The sequence below is a fragment of the Coregonus clupeaformis genome, chromosome 4 (genome assembly GCF_020615455.1).
Source record: "Coregonus clupeaformis isolate EN_2021a chromosome 4, ASM2061545v1, whole genome shotgun sequence".
In the NCBI taxonomy this organism is placed as follows: Eukaryota; Metazoa; Chordata; class Actinopteri; order Salmoniformes; family Salmonidae; genus Coregonus; species Coregonus clupeaformis.
This window is the reverse complement of record NC_059195.1, coordinates 24,056,309-24,077,739: the sequence shown is the minus strand read 5'-3', so window position 1 is coordinate 24,077,739 and position 21,431 is coordinate 24,056,309. Positions and strand designations below refer to the sequence as shown.

Here is a 21,431-nt window from a genome sequence, read left to right as displayed (position 1 = left end):
AACTATCCTCCACAACAAACAATCACACACAAGACAAGGGGGCAGAGGGAACACTTATACAGGTACTGATGAGGGGATATGAACCAGATGTGTGTAATAAACAAGACAAAACTAATGGAATGATGAGATGAGGAGAGGCAGTGGCTAGAAGGCCGGTGACGACGAACGCCGAAGCCTGCCCGAACAAGGAGAGGAGGCAGCTTCGGAGGAAGTTGTTACACACAATCACAACACAATCAGAACGATTGGGAACTATTTCATGCTGGGAAGATGTTTACATGACACAGGCCAGTCAATTTCTTCCACACCGATCTCGACAAACCATTTCTGAATGGACCTCGCTTTGTGCAGGGGGCATTGTCATGCTGAAACAGGAAAGGGCCTTCCCCAAACTTTTGCAACAAAGTTGGAAGCACAGAATCGTCTAGAATGTCATTGTATGCTGTAGCGTTAAGATTTCCCTTCACTGGAACTAAGGGGCCTTGCCTGAACCATGAAAAACAGCACTAGACCATTAATCCTCCACCAAACTTTGCAGTTGGCACTATGCATTCGGGCAGGTATCGTTCTCCTGGCATCCGCCAAACACAGATTCGTCCATCGGACTGCCAGATGGTGAAATGTGATTCATCACTCCAGAGAATGCATTTCCACTGCTGAGTCCAATGGTGGCGAGCTTTACCCCACTCCAGCCGACGCTTGGCATTGTGCTTGGTGATCTTAGGCTTGTGTGCGGCTGCTCGGCCATGGAAACCCATTTCATGAAGCTCCCAACAAACAGTTATTGTGCTGATGTTGCTTCCAGAGGCAGTTCGGAACTCGGTAGTGAGTGTTGCAACTGAGAACAGATGATTTTTACGCGCTACACGCTTCAGCAGTCGGTGGTCCCGTTCTGTGTGCTACCACTTCGCTGCTGAGCCATTGTTGCACATAGACATTTCCACTTCACAATAACAGCACTTACAGTTGCTGATAACCTGCATTGTAGAAAATAAGTACATATTGATCTTACCATTTAATCAAGAGCGCATTTACAGTGTGGATCGGTCTGAGTGTGACATCAGACAAAGCTCTTTCTTGGTTTCTATCTATTCCATTGGTTCTACAGTATAATCACATCCTCTTCAAGGAAGGAGTTGGTAGGCAGAAAACATTTACGCATGGATACTGGATAGTAAATTGTGTCCTTGAAACTCTCAGATATTTCAGGTGCATCTGACTGCTTTGTACTTCAGATATCTCGATCCAAAATCAGCACTATAACCTCTTAGTAACCTCAAGCAAACATTGGTTTACTTTAGAGACAGTAACTGCACTTTTGGCTTGTTCTTTTACTCCAGGTCGCTTGTACACTTGCTTCAGCTTCATGTAATTGTTGCTTGTTGTAACACAGGATAAATAGCTGTGTCTATTTAGCACCTTTTCCTTAAATTCAAAGGGTTTAATGTGTAGTAATAAAGAGGGTTTAAATTTACATTTATGTCATTTAGCAGACGCTCTTATCCAGAGCGACTTACAAATTGGTGCATTCACCTTATGATAGCCAGTGGGACAACCACTTTACAATTATTATTATTTTATTATTTGTATTATTATTATTATTATTATTATTATAATTATTATTATACATTACATTTAAATAATTTAAGGGGATTGTTTGTTTTAACAAACAAACAAGTACAAAGAGGTGATTGCTCTGCTGATTGCTCAAGGTCTCCTGTGTGCATACAGTATATGAGCTTTGTGTTCTATGGTTTTGTGAAAACACAACTATGATCCCCATGACGATACCACCATGAAAGCAATAATGATTTTCTTCACACACATATTCCAATTAAATAGTGTTATGAAAGGAAAGTGGTCAATTATACGTATACCGTATATACGTAATAAGTATGCTAACTATACTAAGCTTAAAGGTCCTACACATAGGGTCTTTTAGAGTTTTTGCATTGAAATTTAAGAAAAGGTCCATCATTGTACCATCTAAATCACTGTGAAATATATTTTCAATAACAAAAAATAGCAGTAAAAATGATATGTTTTGTTATTAAAAATATATCTCACAGCGATTTAGATGGTACAATGATTCCCTACACTATTCAGTGCTTGTTGTCTCACATAAACTGACATTGAGTGAACAGTGTAGAATTTTTGCAACCAGGAATAAACAGAGCGATTTCCACTAGATAACGCAGCCACAAAGTGAGAAGAGCTTTCTCAATTTGACAACAGAATATCACAGCCAATCACAACACTGGTGGGTAAGTAATACTGTGACACACTATCATTCCACTATTAGCGGCAGATATATTATGGATGATACAGTCTTATACTCAGCTGGCCCCTCCCCAACAAAGCTTTCATAGTGTTCAACAAGCTTTATCTTCCCTTAACCTTGTTCTGAACATCTCCAAAACAAAGGTCATGTGGTTTGGTAAGAAGAATGCCGCTCTCCCCACCGGTGTGATTACTACCTCTGAGGGTTTAAAGCTTGAGGTAGTCACCTCATACAAGTACCTGGGAGTATGGCTAGACGGTACACTGTCCTCTCAGCACATATCAACGCTGCAGGCTAAGGTTAAATCTAGACTTGGTTTCCTCTATCGTAATCGCTCCTCTTTCACCCCAGCTGCCAAACTAACCCTGATTCAGGTGACCATCCTACCCATGCTAGATTACGGAGACGTAATTTATAGATCGGCAGGTAAGGGTGCTCTTGAGAGGCTAGATGTTCTTTACCATTCAGCCATCAGATTTGCCACCAATGCTCCTTATAGGACACATCACTGCACTCCATACTCCTCTGTAAACTGGTCATCTCTGTATACCTGTCGCAAGACCCACTGGTTAATGCTTATTTATAAAACCTTCTTAGGCCTCACTCCCCACTATCTGAGATACCTACTGCAGCCCTCATCCTCCACATACAACACCCGTTCTGCCAGTCACATTTACATTTACGTCATTTAGCAGACGCTCTTATCCAGAGTGACTTACAAATTGGTGCATTCACCTTATAGTCACATTCTGTTAAAGGTCCCCAAAGCACACACATCCCTGGGTCACTCCTCTTTTCAGTTCGCTGCAGCTAGCGACTGGAACGAGCTGCAAAAAACACTCAAACTGAACAGTTTTATCTCCATCTATTCATTCAAAGACTCAATCATGGACACTCTTACTGACAGTTGTGGCTGCTTCGCGTGATGTATTGTTGTCTCTACCTTCTTGCCTTTGTACTGTTGTCTGTGCCCAATAATGTTTGTACCATGTTTTGTGCTGCTACCATGTTGTGCTGCTGCCATGTTGTGTTACTACCATGTTGTTGTCATCAAATCAAATCAAATTTTATTTGTCACATGCGCCGAATACAACAGGTGTAGACCATACAGTGAAATGCTTACTTACAGGCCCTTAGCCTACAATGCAGTTTTAAGAAAAATAAGTGTTAAGTAAAAAATAGATAACAAAAAAATAATTAAAGAGCAGCAGTAAAATAACAGTAGCGAGGCTATATACAGGGAGTACCGGTACAGAGTCAATGTGCAGGGGCACAGGTTTGTCAAGGTCATTTAGGTAATATGTACATGAAGGTAGAGTTAAAGTGATTATGCATAGATAATAAACAGAGAGTAGCAGCAGCGTAAAAGAGGGGGTGGGGAACAATGCAGATAGTCCGGGTAGCCATTTGATTAGCTGTTCAGGAGTCTTATGGCTTGGGGATAGAAGCTGTTAAGAAGGCTTTTGTACCTAGACTTGGTGCTCCGGTACCGCTTGCTGTGCGGTAGCAGAGAGAACAGTCTATGACTAGGGTGGCTGGAGAATTTGACAATTTTTAGGGCCTTACTCTGACACCGCCTGGTATAGAGGTCCTGGATGGCAGGAAGCTTGGCCCCAGTGATGTACTGGGCCGTACGCACTACCCTCTGTAGTGCCTTGCGGTCGGAGGCCGAGCAGTTGCCATACCAGGCATTTCTTGCAACCAGTTAGGATGCTCTCGATGGTGCAGCTGTATAACTTTTTGAGGATCTGAGGACCCATGCCAAATCTTTTCAGTCTCCTGAGGGGGAATATGCTTTGTCATGCCCTCTTCACGACTGTCTTGGTGTGTTTGGACCATGACAGTTTGTTGGTGATGTTGACTCCAAGGAACTTGAAGTTCTCAACCTGCTCCGCTACAGCCCCGTCGATGAGAATGGGGGCGTGCTCGGTCCTCTTTTTCCTGTCGTTCACAATCATCTCCTTTGTCTTGATCACGTTGAGGGAGAGGTTGTTTTCCTGGCACCACATGGCCAGGTCTCTGACCTCCTCCCTATAGGCTGTCTCATCGTTGTCGGTGATCAGGCCTACCACTGTTGTGTCGTCAGCAAACTTAATGATGGTGTTGGAGTCGTGCCTGGCCATGCAGTCATGGGTGAACAGGGAGTACAGGAGGGGACTGAGCACGCACCCCTGAGGAGCCTCCGTGTTGAGGATCAGCGTGGCAGATGTGTTGTTACCTACCCATACCACCTGGGGGCGGCCCGTCAGGAAGTCCAGGATCCAGATGCAGAGGGAGGTGTTTAGTCCCAGGGTCCTTAGCTTAGTGATGAGCTTTGAGGGCAGTATGGTGCTGAGCTGTAGTCAATGAATAGCATTCTCACGTAGGTGTTCCTTTTGTCAAGGTGGGAAAGAGCAGTGTGGAGTGCAATAGAGATTGCATCATCTGTGGCTCTGTTGGGACGATATGCAAATTGGAGTGGGTCTAGGGTTTCTGAGATAATGGTGTTGATGTGAGGCATGACCAGCCTTTCAAAGCACTTCATGGCAGACGTGAGTGCTACGGGTTGGTAGTCATTTAGGCAGGTTACCTTAGTGTTCTTGGGCACAGGGACTATGGTGGTCTACTTTGAAACATGTTGGTATTACAGACTCAGTCAGGGACAGGTTGAAAATGTCAGTGAAAACACTTTTCACTTGATCAGCGCATGCTCGGAATACATGTCCTGGTAATCCATCTGGCCCTGCGGCCTTGTGAATGTTGACCTGTTTAAAGGTCTTACTCACATCGGCTACGGAGAGCGTGATCACACAGTTGTCCGGAACAGCTGCTGCTCTCATGCATGCTTCAGTGTTGCTTGCCTCGAAGCGAGTATAGAAGTAGTTTAGTTTGTCTGGTAGGCTCGTGTCGCTGGGCAGCTCGCGGCTGTCCCTTTTGTAGTCTGTAGTAGTTTGCAAGCTCTGCCACATCCGACGAGTGTCGGAGCCGGTGTAGTACGATTCACTCTTAGTCCTGTATTGATTGCTTATGGTCTTATACAGCTCATTGAGTGCGGTCTTAGTGCCAGCATCGGTTTGTTGTGGTAAATAGACAGCTACGAAAATATAGATGAAAACTCTCTTGGTTAATAGTGTTGTCTACAGCTTATCATGAGATGCTCTACCTCAGGCGAGCAAAACCTTGAGACTTCCTTAATATTAAATTTCGTGCACCAGCTGTTGTTTACAAATATACACAGACCCCTTGTCTTACCGGAGGCAGCTGTTCTATCTAACCATGATCGTAGTTTGTCTATTTTGTTATCCAGATTGTATGTTGTCTAATAGGACTGATGGTAGAGGCAGATTACCCACTCGCAGTCGGATCCTTACAAGGCACCCCGACCTACGTCCCCGATATATCCGTCTCTTTCTCATGCGAATGACAGGGATTTGGGCCTTGTTGGGTGTCTGAAGAAAATCCTTTGCGTCCAACTCATTAAAGAAAAAATCTTCATCCAGTACGAGGTGAGGAATCACTGTCCTAATATCCAGAAGCTATTTTCGGTCATAAGAGACGGTGGCAGAAACATTATGTACAAAATAAGATACAAATAACGCGAAAAAACACACACAATAGCACAATTGGTTAGGAGCCCGTAAAACGGCAGCCATCTCCTCCGGCGCCATTCTTTGATGTTGCTACCATGCTGTGTTGTCATGTGTTGCTGCCATGCTATGATGTTGTCTTAGGTTTCTCTTTACGTAGTGTTGTGGTGTCTCTCATGTCGTGATGTGTGTTTTGTCCTATATTTTTATTTTTAATCCCAGCCACCATCCCCGCAGGAGGCCTTTTGTCTTTTGGTAGGCCGTCATTGTAAATATAAATTTGTTCTTAACTGACTTGCCTAGTTAAATAAAAAATAAAATAAATAAATGTAGACTACTGAGCTTGTCTGATGCTTTAAGCACACTGTGATTAAATAATTAAGACACAAATGATTCAAGAGGGAGCCAGAGATCAAGATAGCCAAACCAGAAGAAAAAAACCTGTTCCCAAACCACCTCCTCCCGCTGCTGCTGGCCTTCACAGATTCTGCCATTATGCTCCCGAAGTTGCTGGAAATAGGCTACACCAAGGGTCAGCAACCTTTTCCAGTTGGAGTGCCAATTTATGTTACAATTTCTGCCGATCTGCATGCCAGTTATAATTTTACTATGCACATTTTTGTTTCATTTATTTTATAATAAAGTCTTCCTATCTCAAAATCATTGTTAATTGGTTAATAAGAAATATATCAAAATCTAAATGAAAATTATACAGATCTAAAAGTAACATATTGCCAACTATGTAAAAATAGCCTACATAAAATATCCTGATGAAAATAAATCACATTGGCTACGCATGGCCTGTCTGCAAGAAACTTGAAACATTGTATCAACTATCAACTTGGTCCAGCCTGAAGCTTGCTCTAACAAACTTGCAACATTGTATAAAATATCCTGAACCCTCAGAGTTTCCCGTGCCCTGAGCTCTGGACAGACACAGCTGAAGGCTATTTGTGCAAGGGATAAGAAGTAATCAGGTAGGCCTATTTTATGACGCTTCCACCGGATCAGAGCATGACATTATTTAATTTATTTCACCGGGTAGTTATGAAAAGGGAGAGAGCTAGAAAGATTTTTCAAATAGGCTACATTGAGGAACTATTGTCATTCACAATGGATGTAAACACAGACTTTGTTTAAATTACGTTGAGAAGCTCCACAGCTCATTAGTGGTGGTGAGTTAAGACAATCAGAAATACTATCAGATCCCCAAATGGGCACATTTATAAGCCTACATTTGCGCGCAGACCAGTTAGCCTAGGCTTACTTCTATGCGTAATCAGGTGCGCATCCTTACTCAATATTGATAAGAGCTCTCCAAACAAAACATAATTAATAAATTAATAACTCGTAAATGGAATGAAATAAAACAAAACTTGTTTCTCACAAGTGTAGCATAGGTTGTGCGCTCTGCAAACAATGTGTCCACTCCGACAATGAGAACAGTAAAAGACTGTAACAATAATATATTGAATGCATTAACAGAAATTATGGTAACTTAACAAACATTGTAGATGAGAAATTAAGTTTTACTTCCAACTGCTCGACTAACAAATACTTGGTCGACCAACAGCCTTTCGACCAAACAATCGACCAGTCGAGTAAACCAAGATGGCGTAGCAGTGCAGTCTAGTTTTTGTTGTGTGTCTGTAAATAGCCTGTAAATACCCAGTTTTTTTGTATTTTTCGTACATATTTCCCTATCAGACTTTTCATCCTTCTACAAAATATACTTTCCTGCAACCCGCCTCACTCAATATGGAACGGATTCTATTATTGACTTACCTTTTATCTAAAATCTCCAGTTGAAACTAGCTAGCCAGCTAACTAGCTACTTGCTATTAGCCACAGTTAGCGGTATTTCATCCAGAACATTGGATTTTTCTGCCGGAATAATTTAATCACTGGACATTAATCACCGGATCGCAACTAGCTAGCCGCAACCGAATGGATGTTGCTGTTTGGCTAATCACCACTGCCCCCGATGCAAGCACCAGTTAGCCTCGAGCTAGCCTAGAGCCAGGCCCATATCCCGGCTATCTACCTCTCAGTCTAGCGGACGGGAGTAGCCAGCTAACTAGCTACTTGCTATTAGCTACCGTTAGCGGTTTTTCACCATTGTCCGTGGCCTGCACCACCTACCAGCCAGCTCTAGCCTGGACTATTATTCGCCCAGTCTGCACTGTCTGCACAGCGCGTTATCGACCCAGAACATATCGTTTTTTCTGCCGGAATCACTGAATCACTGGACCTTTAACACCGGATTCATCGCTACCAGCGAGCTGCAACAAAATTGCCGTTGTGGTTTGGCTAATCAGCCTGAGCTAGATTTGAGCCAGGCCCATCTCCCGGCTATCTACCTCTCTGACAACCGGACGGGACCACCTAGTGTTGACACGGAGCCCCGCCGATCCAACACGACTGGTCTGCCGACGAAATCGTCTGATGTGGTTACAACAGGCTTCCCGTTACGACGTCGACCACGAAGATTCCATCTGCTAGCCGTGGCCCGCTAGCACATGCTAGCCGTGGCCTCTTGCTCGCTAGTGCTTTAGCAGCCCCCGAACTACCTCCGAACTATCCTATTGCTGTTCACCGGACCATATGATAACTCAGCTATACAGCTGATGCCTGCTGGACTGTTCCTTTTTTACGGTACCGCATCCTGTTTATGTTTAGCCTCAGCCCAAACTGTGTCGCCATTACCAGCTGTTGTCTTAGCTCTCCAAATTACACCTGTGATTGCTTTATGCTTTTTGCTTATTGCTATTTCACTGTAGATCCCCCAGCCCAGCTAAACCTGCCTTAGATAGCTCCTTTGTCCCACCCCCCATACACGCGGAGACCGACTCAATCGGTGCCTCCAGTGATAGTATCTCTTTCATTGTTACCCAATGCTTAGGTTTACCTCCACTGTACTCTTATCCTTCCATATCCTTGTCTGTACATAATGCCCTGAATCTTTTCTACAACGCCCGGAAATCTGCCCCCTTTATTCTCTGTACCCAACGCACTAGAAGACCAGTTCTTAAAGCCTTTAGCCGTATCCTTATTCTAGTCCTCCTCTGTTCCTCTGGTGATGTAGAGGCTAACCCAGGCCCTGCAGCCCCCAGTATCACTCCTACTCCCCAGGCGCTATCATTTGTTGACTTCTGTAACTGTAAAAGCCTTGGTTTCTTGCATGTTAATATCATAAGTCTCCTTCCTAAGTTTGAGTTATTCACTGCGTTAGCACACTCAGCCAACCCTGATGTTCTAGCAGTGTCTGAATCCTGGCTTAGGAAGGCCACCAAAAATTCAGAAATGTCCATCCCCAACTATAACATTTTCCGTCTAGATAGAACTGCCAAAGGGGGTGGAGTTGCAATCTACTGTAGAGATAGCCTGCAGAGCTCTATCATACTATCCAGGTCTGTGCCCAAACAGTTTGAGCTTCTACTTCTAAAAATCCACCTTTCCAGAAATAAGTCTCTCACTGTTGCCGCTTGCTACAGATCCCCCTCAGCCCCCAGCTGTGCCCTGGACACCATATGTGAATTGATTGCCCCCCATTTATCCTCAGAGTTCGTACTGCTTGGTGATCTAAATTGGGATATGCTTAACACCCCGGCCATCCTACAATCCAAACTAGATGCCCTCAATCTCACACAAATTATCAACGAACATACCAGGTACAACCCTAAATCCGTAATCATGGGTACCCTCATAGATATCATCCTGACTAATTTACCCTCTAAATACACCTCTGCTGTCTTCAACCAGGATCTCAGCGATCACTGCCTTATTGCCTGCGTCCGTAACGGGTCCGCGGGCAAACGACCACCCCTCATCACTGTCAAACGCTCCCTAAAACACTTTAGCGAGCAGTCCTTGCTAATTGACCTGGCCCAGGTATCCTGGATGGATATAGATCTCATTCCGTCAGTAGAGGATGCCTGGTTGTTCTTTTAAAAGTAATTTCCTCTCAATCTTAAATAAACATGCACCATTCAAAAAATACAGAACTAAGAACAAGATATAGCCCCTGGTTCTCCTCAGACTTGACTGCCCTTGACCAGCACAAAAACATCCTGTGGCGTACTGCATTAGCATCAAATAGCCCCCGCGATATGCAACTTTTCAGGGAAGTTAGGAACCAATATACACAAGCAGTTAGGAAAGCAAAGGCTAACTTTTTCAAACAGAAATGTGCATCCTGTAGCACTAACTCCAAAAGGTTTTGGGACACTGTAAAGTCCATGGAGAATAAGAGCACTTCCTCCCAGCTGCCCACTGCACTGAGGCTAGGAAAACACTATCACCACCGATAAATCTACAATAATCGAGAATTTCAACAAGCATTTTGCTACGGCTGGCCATGCGTTCCACCTGGCTACCACTACCCCGGCCACCAGCTCTGCACCCTCCGCTGCAACTTGCCCCCCGGCTTCTCCTTCACACAAATTCAGACAGCTGATGTTCTGAAAGAGCTGCACAATCTGGACCCCTACAAATCAGCTGGGCTAGACAATCTGGACCCTTTCTTTCTAAAACTAGCCGCCGAAATTGTCGCAACCCCTATTACTAGCCTGTTCAACTTCTCTTTCGTAACGTCTGAGATCCCCAGAGATTGGAATGCTGCCGTGGTCATCCCCCTCTTCAAAGGGGGTGACACTCTAGATCCAAACAGTTACAGACCTATATCCATCCTGCCCTGCCTTTCGAAAGTTTTTGAAAGCCAAGTTAACAAACAGATCACCGACCATTTCGAATCCCACCGTACCTTCTCCGCTATGCAATCCGGTTTCCAAGCTGGTCATGGGTGCACTTCAGCCACGCTCAAGGTCCTAACATTATTATAACCGCGATCGATAATAGACAGTACTGTGCAGCCGTCTTCATCGACCTGGCCAAGGCTTTCGACTCTGTCAACCACCGCATTCTTATTGGCAGACTAAATAGCCTTAAATGACTGCCTCGCCTGGTTCACCAACTACTTCTCAGATAGAGTTCAATGTGTCAAATCGGAGGGCCTGTTGTCTGGACCTATGGCAGCCTCTATGGGGGTGCCACAGGGTTCAATTATTTTCTCTGTGTATATCAATGATGTCGCTCTTGCTGCTGGTGACTCTCAGATCCACCTCTACGCAGACGACACCACTGGCCCTTCATTGGACACTGTGTTAACAAACCTCCAAACGAGCTTCAATGCCATACAACACTCCTTCAGTAGCCTCCAACTGCTCTTAAACACTAGTAAAACTAAATGCATGCTCTTCAATCGAACGCTGCTGGCACCCGCCCACCCGACTAGAATCACTACTCTCGACGGGTCTGACCTAGAGTATGTGGACAACTACAAATACCTAGGTGTCTGGTTAGACTGTAAACTCTCCTTCCAGACTCACATTAAGAATCTCCAATCCAAAGTTAAATCCAGAATCGGCTTCCTATTTCGCAACAAAGCCTCCTTCACTCATGCTGCCAAACATGCCCTCGTAAAACTGACTATCCTACCGATCCTTGACTTCGCGATGTCATTTACAAAATAGCCTCCAACACTCTACTCAGCAAATTGGATGTAGTCTATCACAGTGCCATCCGTTTGTCTCCAAAGCCCCATACACTACCCACCACTGTGACCTGTACGCTCTTGTTGGCTGGTCCTCATTACATGTTCGTCGTCAAACCCACTGGCTCCAGGCCATCTATAAATCACTGCTAGGCAAATCCCTGCCTTATCTTAGCTCATTGGTCACCATAGCAACACCCATCCGTAGTATGCGCTCCAGCAGGTATATCTCACTGGTCATCCCCAAAGCCAACACCTCCTTTGGCCGCCATTCCTTCCAGTTCTCTGCTGCCAATGACTGGAACGAATTGCAAAAATCTCTGAAGCTGGAGACTCTTATCTCCCTCACTAACTTTAAACATCAGTTGTCAGAGCACCTTACCGATCACTGCACCTGTACACAGCCCATCTGTAATTATCCCACCCAACTACCTCATCCCTATATTGTTATTTATTTTGCTCATTTGCACCCCAGTATCTCTATTTGAACATAATCTCTTGCACATCTGTCATTCCAGTGTCAATACTAATTGTAATTATTTTGCACTATAGCCTATTTATTGCCTTACCTCCATAACTTGCTACATTTGCACACACTGTATATATATTTTCTGTTGTATTTTTTGACTTTATGTTTTGTTTTACCCCATATGTAACTCTGTGTTGTTCTTTTTAAACGCACTGCTTTGCTTTATCTTGGCCAGGTCGCAGTTCTAAATGAGAACTTGTTCTCAACTGGCTTACCTGGTTAAATAAAGGTTAAATAAATAAAAAAATAAAAAAATACAAATGGGGTTAGCCCTAGCCCATACAAACACATTGAATAAAATATTCACTACATTGAACAACAGATAGTCCCCCCCCCCAACAAAACAAAAGGAAGTTTATTCTGAAGTGTCTGTCCTATATCTGAGAGATATTAGAAAGATCAGGATTTTTATCCCCCATGTATTTAACCCCTTATTTTTGGCACTAAACAGTCTCCATATATACTGTACTTCCATTCAATTTTTTCAACTGGTACCAGGGCACCTTCAGACAAGTTTTGTGAGGCCTGTGGGTGTCCTAGAGCATAACAACCGAGATGTACCCTACCGGTCAAAAGTTTTAGGACACCTACTCATTCAAGGGTTTTTCTTTATTTTTACTATTTTCTACATTATAGAATAACAGTGAAGATATCAAAACTATGAAATAACACATATGGAATCATGTAGTAACCAAAAAAGTGTTAAACAAATCAAAATATATTTTATATTTGAGATTCTTCAAATCGCCACCCTTTGCCTTGATGACAGCTTTGCACACTCTTGGCATTCTCTCAACCAGCTTCACCTGGAATGCTTTTCCAACAGTCTTTAAGGAGTTCCCACATATGATTCTGATCAGTCCCTACACCCAAATGAGGGCATTGCGTTCATCCACCTCTGGCCTGCTAGCCCCCCTACCTCTGCGGAATGCAAATTAATTACTTAAAAATCATACAATGTGATTTTCTGGATTTTTGTTTTAGATTCCGTCTCTCACAGTTGAAGTGTACCTATGATAAAAATGACAGTCCTCTACATGCTTTGTAAGTAGGAAAACCTGCAAAAAAACGGCAGTGTATCAAATACTTGTTCTCCCCACTGTATCTCTAGCTTATTCTGACAGATTTTTATGGGGATGTTTTGATTATGCTAATTAGATTTCCGCAGCTATATGTAGAACAATCTCTGTATGCAAACACATTTACCTTCTCTCTCTCTTGCATACAATACTTCACAGAACAAAAATATAAACACAACATGCTACAAGTTACAGTTCATAGGAAATCAGTCAATTGAAATAAATTCATTAGGCCCTAATCTATGAATTTCACATGGGAATACGGATATGCATCTATTGTTCATAGATACCTTTAAAAAAATGGTAGGGGTGTGGATCAGAAAACCAGTCAGTATCTGGTGTAACCACCATTTATCTCATGCAGCGCGACACATCTCTTTCGCTCAGGCTGTTGATTGTGGCCTGTGGAATGTTGTCCCACTCCTCTTCAATGGCTGTGCGAAGTTGCTGGATATTGGTGGGAACTGGAACACGCTGTTGTACATGTCGATCCAGAGTATCCCTTACATGCTCAATGGGTGACATGTCAGGTGAGTATGCAGGCCATGGAAGAACTGGGAAATGTTCAGATTCCAGGAATTGTGTACAGATCCTTGCGACATGGGGCAGTGCATTATCATGCTGAAGAATGAGGTGATGGCGACGGATGAATGGCACATCAATGGGCCTTAGGATCTCGTAACGGTATCTCTGTTCATTCAAATTGCCATCGATAAAATGCAATTGTGTTAGTTGTCCGTAGCTTATGCCTGTCCATACAATAACCCCACCGCCACCATGGGGCACTCTGTTCACGACGTTGACATCAGCAAACTGCTTGCCCACACGATGCCATACACTCTATCTGCCATCTGCCCGGTACAGTTGAAACCGGGATTCATCTGTGAAGAGCACACTTCTCCAGTGTGCCAGTGGCCATCGAAGGTGAGCATTTGCCCACTGAAGTTGGTTACTACGCCAAATTGCAGTTCGGTCAAGACACCGGTGAGGACGACGAGCACGCAGATGAGCTTCCCTGAGAAGGTTTCTGACAGTTTGTGCAGAAATTCCTCGGTTGAGCAAACCCACAGTTTCATCAGCTGTCCGGGTGGCTGGTCTCAGACGATCCCGCAGGTGAAGAAGCCAGATGTGGAGGTCCTGGGTTGGCGTGGTTACACGTGGTCTGCTGTTGTGAGGCAGGTTGGACGTACTGCCAAATTCTCTAAAATGGCGTTTGAGATAGATCTTGTCGTAGAGAAATGAACATTCAATTCTCTGGCAAAACCTCTGGTGGACATTCCTGCATTCAGCATGCCAATTGCACTTTCCCTCAAAACTTGTGGCATTGTGTTTTGTGACAAAACTACACATTTTAAAGTGGCCTTTTATTGTCACCAGCACAAGGTGCATCTCTGTAATGATCATGATGTTTAATCAGCTTCTTGATATTCCACACCTGTAAGGTGGATGGATTATATTGCTAAAGGAGAAATGCTCACTAACAAGGATGTAAACATTTTGTGCACAACATTTTTAGAGAAATAAGCTTTTTGTGCATATGGAACATTTCTGGGATCTTTTATTTCAGCTCATAAAACATGGGACCAACGCTTTGCATGTTGCGTTTATATTTTTGTTCAGCATATAATAATGGGTGAAGAAGGATTTCAATATGCCCTATAAATGTCCTTACGAACGTAGCATATTGATTTTCCACACGAGATACTCATCGACTGGTGTCATCGAAGTCCCTTCCTTTGTGTGACTCACTGGTCATCCTTTCCAGCGATGCCACAAATAACTCTTTCTGCCTCTTGTCAGGGAAGTTTCTGGGGATGCCATATCATCGTAGATCAGTTGCGCTAAAGACCACCTGCATTGAATCCAAACTCAGTCCCAATACGGACAAATAGGATACGTTATTGAGTGAAGTAGTTACAACATCTGCATCTGTTATTGCATCCCTAGTTGTCGCTAAGGGAGAGAGAGAAACTGTCTGATCAACACTAATTTAAAATTCATAGGTTTCAGTGTACGCTTTTAGGAAATTAAGCAAAGCCTTCCTTGCAGTTCCAGCAAACAAGCCAGAAATGAATGGGTTTGATCTTAGAGGTCACTAGGGCATCTGCTAATGAATCTTGCTTTTCTGAGAGCCTCTTGGAGAGCCAAGCACTTAATATCAATGGAAGTGGTAACACTGCACTCCATGTAGAAAACACTTCACCCAGGCTCCTTGGATCTGTTTTTTGGTTCTGGTTATGAAAGTGCTTGAGGCATCTTTGATCTCTAATGTGAAGTGAGATAAGCCTTCTTCTATAGCAACCACAGGATGCTTGTGATTATGAGGTCATAATTAGTCGCCTTTGAAAGCTATCCTTTAATTTGTGTGAGAGATCCTTGTAACCTATTTATTTCTGAGCCTCTCTTCCTGCCTCTCCTCTGCCCCTTTCTGTCTTGCTCTCTCGACTTCACACTCTCTCTCTCTCTCTCTCTCTCTCTCTCTCTCTCTCTCTCTCTCTCTCTCTCTCTCTCTCTCTCTCTCTCTCTCTCGCTCTCTCTCTCTCTCTCTCTCTCAACCTTACAGGGAAAGCAGAACCAAACATCTTGGGAATACATCTTTCATTGGAAATGACCATGGCCTGGTATCTTTTCAGGCTTTGTTTGCACAGCCAGGGATGATGTGCCCTTTACTTTATAGACTGTCGTTACAGTGATCACACCCAACTCTGCCTACCTGATGACTAGGGTGAAAACCTCTCTTTCAACATTTGGTCACGTAAATAAATTGTGGTGACACTTGAACCCTCCGTCATAAGGACGACATAATCGCTGACTCATGTGTTACTATCGTTAGACTTACGTCTTCATCCACACGATTAATTTTGTTAAGATAACGGTGACTAACTTGGACTTGGAACTACTTGGAACAATCACTTGGACACACCTTTAATTGATCTTCTTCAACCTATCATGTTATGGGATTATAATGTAGTCTGCCCTCACACTGTCGATCTTGAATGATGTTTGTTTTTCAGGCCTGACAAATGTCAAGTCTCCCATCTCAATGAAATCAACGCTGCCTTCCCCCTGACATTTCTCTAAACAAGCCACGACTGAGCCTCTACTCGGGGCAACCTGCCCGTATTCTGCATTACCAAGAAGCTAGGCACACCACCAGCATGGAGTAATTCAGCTCATTATCCAAATTAAGAGGCCAAAAATGTGTTGGTACGTTTTGCGCCAGCCTCCACAGTACATATTTTGGGGTGAGCTGAAAATGCTGATCTATTGGTTGGCGTCATCCAGGCTTTTGTTGATGTATTGTGGGAAGATTAACATAAATAGCCCCAACTCATTGGCATTCAGTGCAAGGGCGCAGTGGTCCACTCTTGAGATGCAGACATACTTTGAGAGGGAGGGTGGAAGGGGAGAAGTGAGAAGGGGACTGAAAAATAACTTATGTATGCACTGTACTGTCAAATTAGGTATTTTGGTGAAGTTTCACTTGAGTTTCACGATATGTCCAATTCTGTTTTATTTCAAATAATGAATAGTTGATTAGGTAGAACACAACTTGTTTACAGTTACTGTGCACCAAGGCTAACTTTTGTCAAGTTTCTAAGATCATCCTTTTATGGAAAATAGTGTCTGGTGCAATAACAATGATTTTTTTTTTTAATCTGATCAAGTTTGTAGTTGCCCAACGCTTGAGGCGATATGGTTGTCTCTAGGAGTGTTGTTTTTTGGATGGCCCACATTAGCAAGGCTGGACATTGGACAATAAGTGAACGAAGAACACACTGACTATTGTACAGTATTTCTCTTGGCCTCACCAGATGGCGGATAAAATCAATAGGAACATTCTGTTTTCTCTATCCTCTTTGGGAAGACTTGTCCTCACTTATTACACATCTTCGAATAAAACAAGCTGTTTTCACAGTGTCCACTTAACACAAGTACGATTGAACAAATGAGCAGTCACTTTTTCCCTTCTTTTACTTTTCATACATCTTAGGACTGAACAGCGAAGTGACTGCTGTTGCACCCAGGGTGGTGCTGTGTGGGCTTTGAGGGAAAGACAAGGCAAACAGTCTGAACTTGTCATTATTGCCCTGTGCAGTTTGTTTAGGGAGTCTAAGGACAGATACATGTTTACACAGCCAAAGAGGGCTTAGCGGTACAGAGACGAAGACAGAATGTGGATTGCCTGTCTGCTGTGTAATTATCCCCTGGAAGGGCCATTTCTCTCTCTGCTTATCTGCCCGGACAAAGGAATGTAAATAAAAATATCTGGAACCATGCTCAGAAAACATTTAATCTCCCCTGCAAAAGCAAACCGCCATAAACCCGGAGGTTTGAGTTTGCCGGGAGTATTTGATTAGTGTTCCCAGCCTCGGCTGACCTGCTGTGGGCTGGCTGGGGCCTGGGCAGCATGTGGGGGCTGTGGAGTCTGCAGGTGTTGCTGGGCAGGGAATCCCGCAGCATTTAATAGTTGTCAGGCTGTTTGCTATCAAAACAACCCTCACAAACAAAGTGACACACACTGGATGACTATTGAAGTTTTAGAAATAAAATAGATGAGTATCGAACTTGTCACATTGCGATTGTTTATATCATTATATGTGACCGGCTGTATATGATAGAAGGTAGCCTTAAACATAACCAGAGGGGCCAACTAACCTGATCTACAGTGTAGAAAAGGCACATGTTGGCAGATGTTGAAGGTTAAGTGATCCACCCACTGGAAAGCAGGCTGTCACTCAACACTCCCCCCGCGGGCTGAATCTAGACCCAGACTGAGATGGTGATTTAACATCTTGCTGTGAAGATGCTACAGTGTTTTGATACTATTCCAACTCATCTGTTCCCATGTTTTGTAGAACACATGGCATGCAATGCATGTGTTTGGTGGAATGCATTTATAAATCACTGTGAAAGTCACAGCTACATTTTTTTAGGGTTTTGTTGTTGAGGGCACTTACTGGAAGTCCGTCTAAATAGGTGGTGCAGTTGAGAATTCTGAACATGTTGAATTCTATACAGGATTTTTGAGAGTTACCAGCGAGGCTGTAATGTAAAATAATTTATCAGAACGCAGCGAGGGGTCTTGAACCACTAAAATTGGAGTCGTTTGGAATGTACCAGAGACATGTTCTAACCTAGTCCAAAGCCTCAGGTTAAAGTACAGCGCTGACCTAAATTACACCAGAGCATTTCCATGAATTCTGTGGAACTGTGCATGACTGTATGCCAACTTTGGCTTTCTTCCTTTCATAGCAGATGGAGCCCAGCCCGAGCTTTTCATTTTCCACGAGTTGTGCGCCCTAAAGAAGGATGAAGGGCCCTGCAAGGCATTAAAGGAGCGCTTCTATTTCGAAATTGACACGGGCCGCTGCGAGGCCTTCGAGTTCAGTGGCTGCAGAGGCAACGCCAACAATTTTGAGACCTTGGAAGCGTGTGAGGGAATGTGCCTAGTGTCTGGTGAGTTGTTGGACCCTTTCTCTGATTTCTCTGCAGGTCAAATGTGAAAATGTGCCTCAGTTGATATGTGGAAAATCCTTCCTTTTTCTACCAGGGAACATTCTGCATATTCAGAGAGACACTTGTTATTTTATTTTATTTAGACGGCTGAAGCAAGCATACACATTTTGTTCGGATATGTACCTTTTATAGTATATACTTCCTTTACTACAGTTGAAGTCGGAAGTTTACATACACAGGTTGGAGTCATTAAAACTCGTTTTTCAACCACTCCACAAATTTCTTGTTAACAAACTATAGTTTTGGCAAGTCGGTTAGGACATCAACTTTGTGCATGACACAAGTAATTTTTCCAACAATTGTTTACAGACCAGATTATTTCACTTATAATTCACTGTATCACAATTCCAGTGGGTCAGAAGTTTACATACACTAAGTTGACTGTGCCTTTAAACAGCTTGGAAAATTCCAGAAAATGATGTCTTGGCTTTAGAAGCTTCTGATGGGCTAATTGACATCATTTGAGTCAATTGGAGGTGTACCTGTGGATGTATTTCAAGGCCTACCTTCAAACTCAGTGCCTCTTTGCTTGACATCATGGGAAAATATAAATAAATCAGCCAAGACCTCAGAAAAAAAATGGTAGACCTCCACAAGTCTGGTTCATCCTTGGGATCAATTTCCAAACGCCTGAAGGTACCACGTTCATCTGTACAAACAATAGTACACAAGTATAAACAACATGGGACCATGCAGCTGCCATACCGCTCAGGAAGGAGATGCGTTCTGTCTCCTAGAGATGAATGTACTTTGATGCGAAAAGTACAAATCAATACCAGAACAACAGCAAAGGACCTTGTGAAGATGCTGGAGGAAACCGGTACAAAAGTATCTATATCCACAGTAAAACTAGTCCTATATCGACATAACCTGAAAGGCCGCTCAGCAAGGAAGAAGCCACTGTTCCAAAACTTTTTGGAGAAATGTCCTCTGGTCTGATGAAACTAAAATAGAACTGTTTGGCCATAATGACCATCATTATGTTTGGAGGAAAAAGGGGAAAGCTTGCAAGCCGCAGAACACCATCCAAACCGTGAAGCACGGGGATGGCAGCATCATGCTGTGGGGGTGCTTTTCTGGTGCACTTCATAAAATGTATGGCATCAAGAGGAAGGAAAATAATGTGGATATATTGAAGCAACATCTCAAGACATCAGTCAGGAAGTTAAACCTTGGTCGCAAATGGGTCTTCCAAATGGACAATGACCCCAAGCATCCTTCCAAAGTTGTGGCAAAATGTCTTAAGGACAACATAGTCAAGGTATTGGAGTGGCCATCACAAAGCCCTGACCTCAATCCTATAGAACATTTGTGGGCAGAACTGAAAAAGCGTGTGTGAGCAAGGAGGCCTACAAACCTGACTCAGTTACACCAGCTCTGTCAGGAGGAATGGGCCAAAATTCACCCAACTTATTGTGGGAAGCTTGTGGAAGGCTACCTGAAACGTTTGACCCAAGTTAAACAATTTAATGGCAATGCTACCAAATACTAATTGAGTGTATGTATCTTCTGACCCACTGGGTATGTGATGAAATAAATAAAAGCTGAAATAAATCATTCTCTCTACCATTATTCAGACATTTCACATTCTTAAAATAAAGTGGTGATCCTAACTGACCTAAAACAGGGAATTTTTACTAGGATTAAATGTCAGGAATTGTGAAAAACTGAGTTTAAATGTATTTGGCTAAGGTGTATGTAAACTTCCGACTTCAACTGTATGTTCCCTGGTCAACTTCTTCCCTGGTTGCTATGTTATTGGTTTGAGTCTTCAAAACAATCATCAGCCGTGTTACCAACGTATCAAAATAGATTAGACATTATCTTTGAGACAATAAACACAATGACATCATCGACGTAGTTGCTTTGGAATGCAGGTTTTATTGAATGATAGTAGGTAGTTCCCAGTGTCCTATCATATGTTCAAATAAGCAATATAGTTTTAGTGCTTTATGGTTTTGGGAGGAACGCAATCGTTGTTTTCACTTTCATAAGACTGTCAGACCAAACATTTACTCCCAAACACATTCCCATAATGCACCCAGTGCCATTTAGAGGAAACCTGGATGTTTTTCTATCAAATTATCAGCCAAATCTATTGGCAAGACTGGGACAATGACGCTGTTGGCTGATTGGCTATGTGCACAGCAAATGATTCAGTGTTAAATAACACTGTAAGAGTGGGACCACATACTCCAGTGTTTTCCAAACTCGGTCCTCGGGACCCCAAGGGGTGCACGTTTTGTTTTTTGCTAGTGATGGGGAATCTAAGCTTCCTGAATCATTGAGCATTTCCAGCCAGTTGTGTCGAAAATAGGTTCATTCCGCAAGGCTTTGAGCAACATGGTTTACACTATTGGCACCTGCTGGTCAAAATAATTTATTACAGATGACGTCGCACACACTCTAGCGTGCGCAGGGTAGCCTTTTTGTCTTCTACCGAAACCAATACCAAACCAAGCAGGTGGTTGTTTGACAAAACGAAGCTTCGGACGTCATTGATCACGTGCTTCTGATAAAGTGATAAGCATCGGCACAGTGCTTCAAAGTAAACTGCTTAGCTATTTCGATGCATGCCTCAGCGCTCCGGTATCAAACGTAACATCACTATTTTCCCCCTCCCCTAACACTACACAGCTGATTCAAATTATGAAAGACGGATGATTAGTTGATTATTTGAGTCAGCTGTGTAGTGCTAGGGCAAAAACCAAAATGTGCACCCCTTGGGGCCCGAGGACTGAGTTTGGGAAACCCTGATATACACACTGGAACCAGTGTTAAATTAACACACTACTTAGTGCAGTGGTTTCCAACTCCGGTCCTTGTGTACCCCCAACAGCACACATTTTTGTTGTAGCCCCGGACAAACATACCTGATTCAACTCATTGAGGGTCTGATGATTAG

The 21,431-nt window shown here is 43.3% G+C and overlaps 1 protein-coding gene across 2 annotated transcripts in view; it reads left to right on the top strand.

Annotated features, from left to right (window-relative positions):
- Positions 1-21,431, top strand: part of LOC121556407 (tissue factor pathway inhibitor) — a 55,494-nt gene that overhangs the window by 15,355 nt on the left and 18,708 nt on the right. The window contains exon 2 of one of the 2 annotated variants that reach the window (XM_041870325.2): positions 18,266-18,466. In XM_041870325.2, coding sequence (XP_041726259.1) covers positions 18,266-18,466 — 201 coding nt within the window. Of the gene's footprint in view, positions 1-18,262; positions 18,467-21,431 lie in introns of both variants that reach the window. The other variant, XM_041870317.2, reaches the window with a different exon arrangement.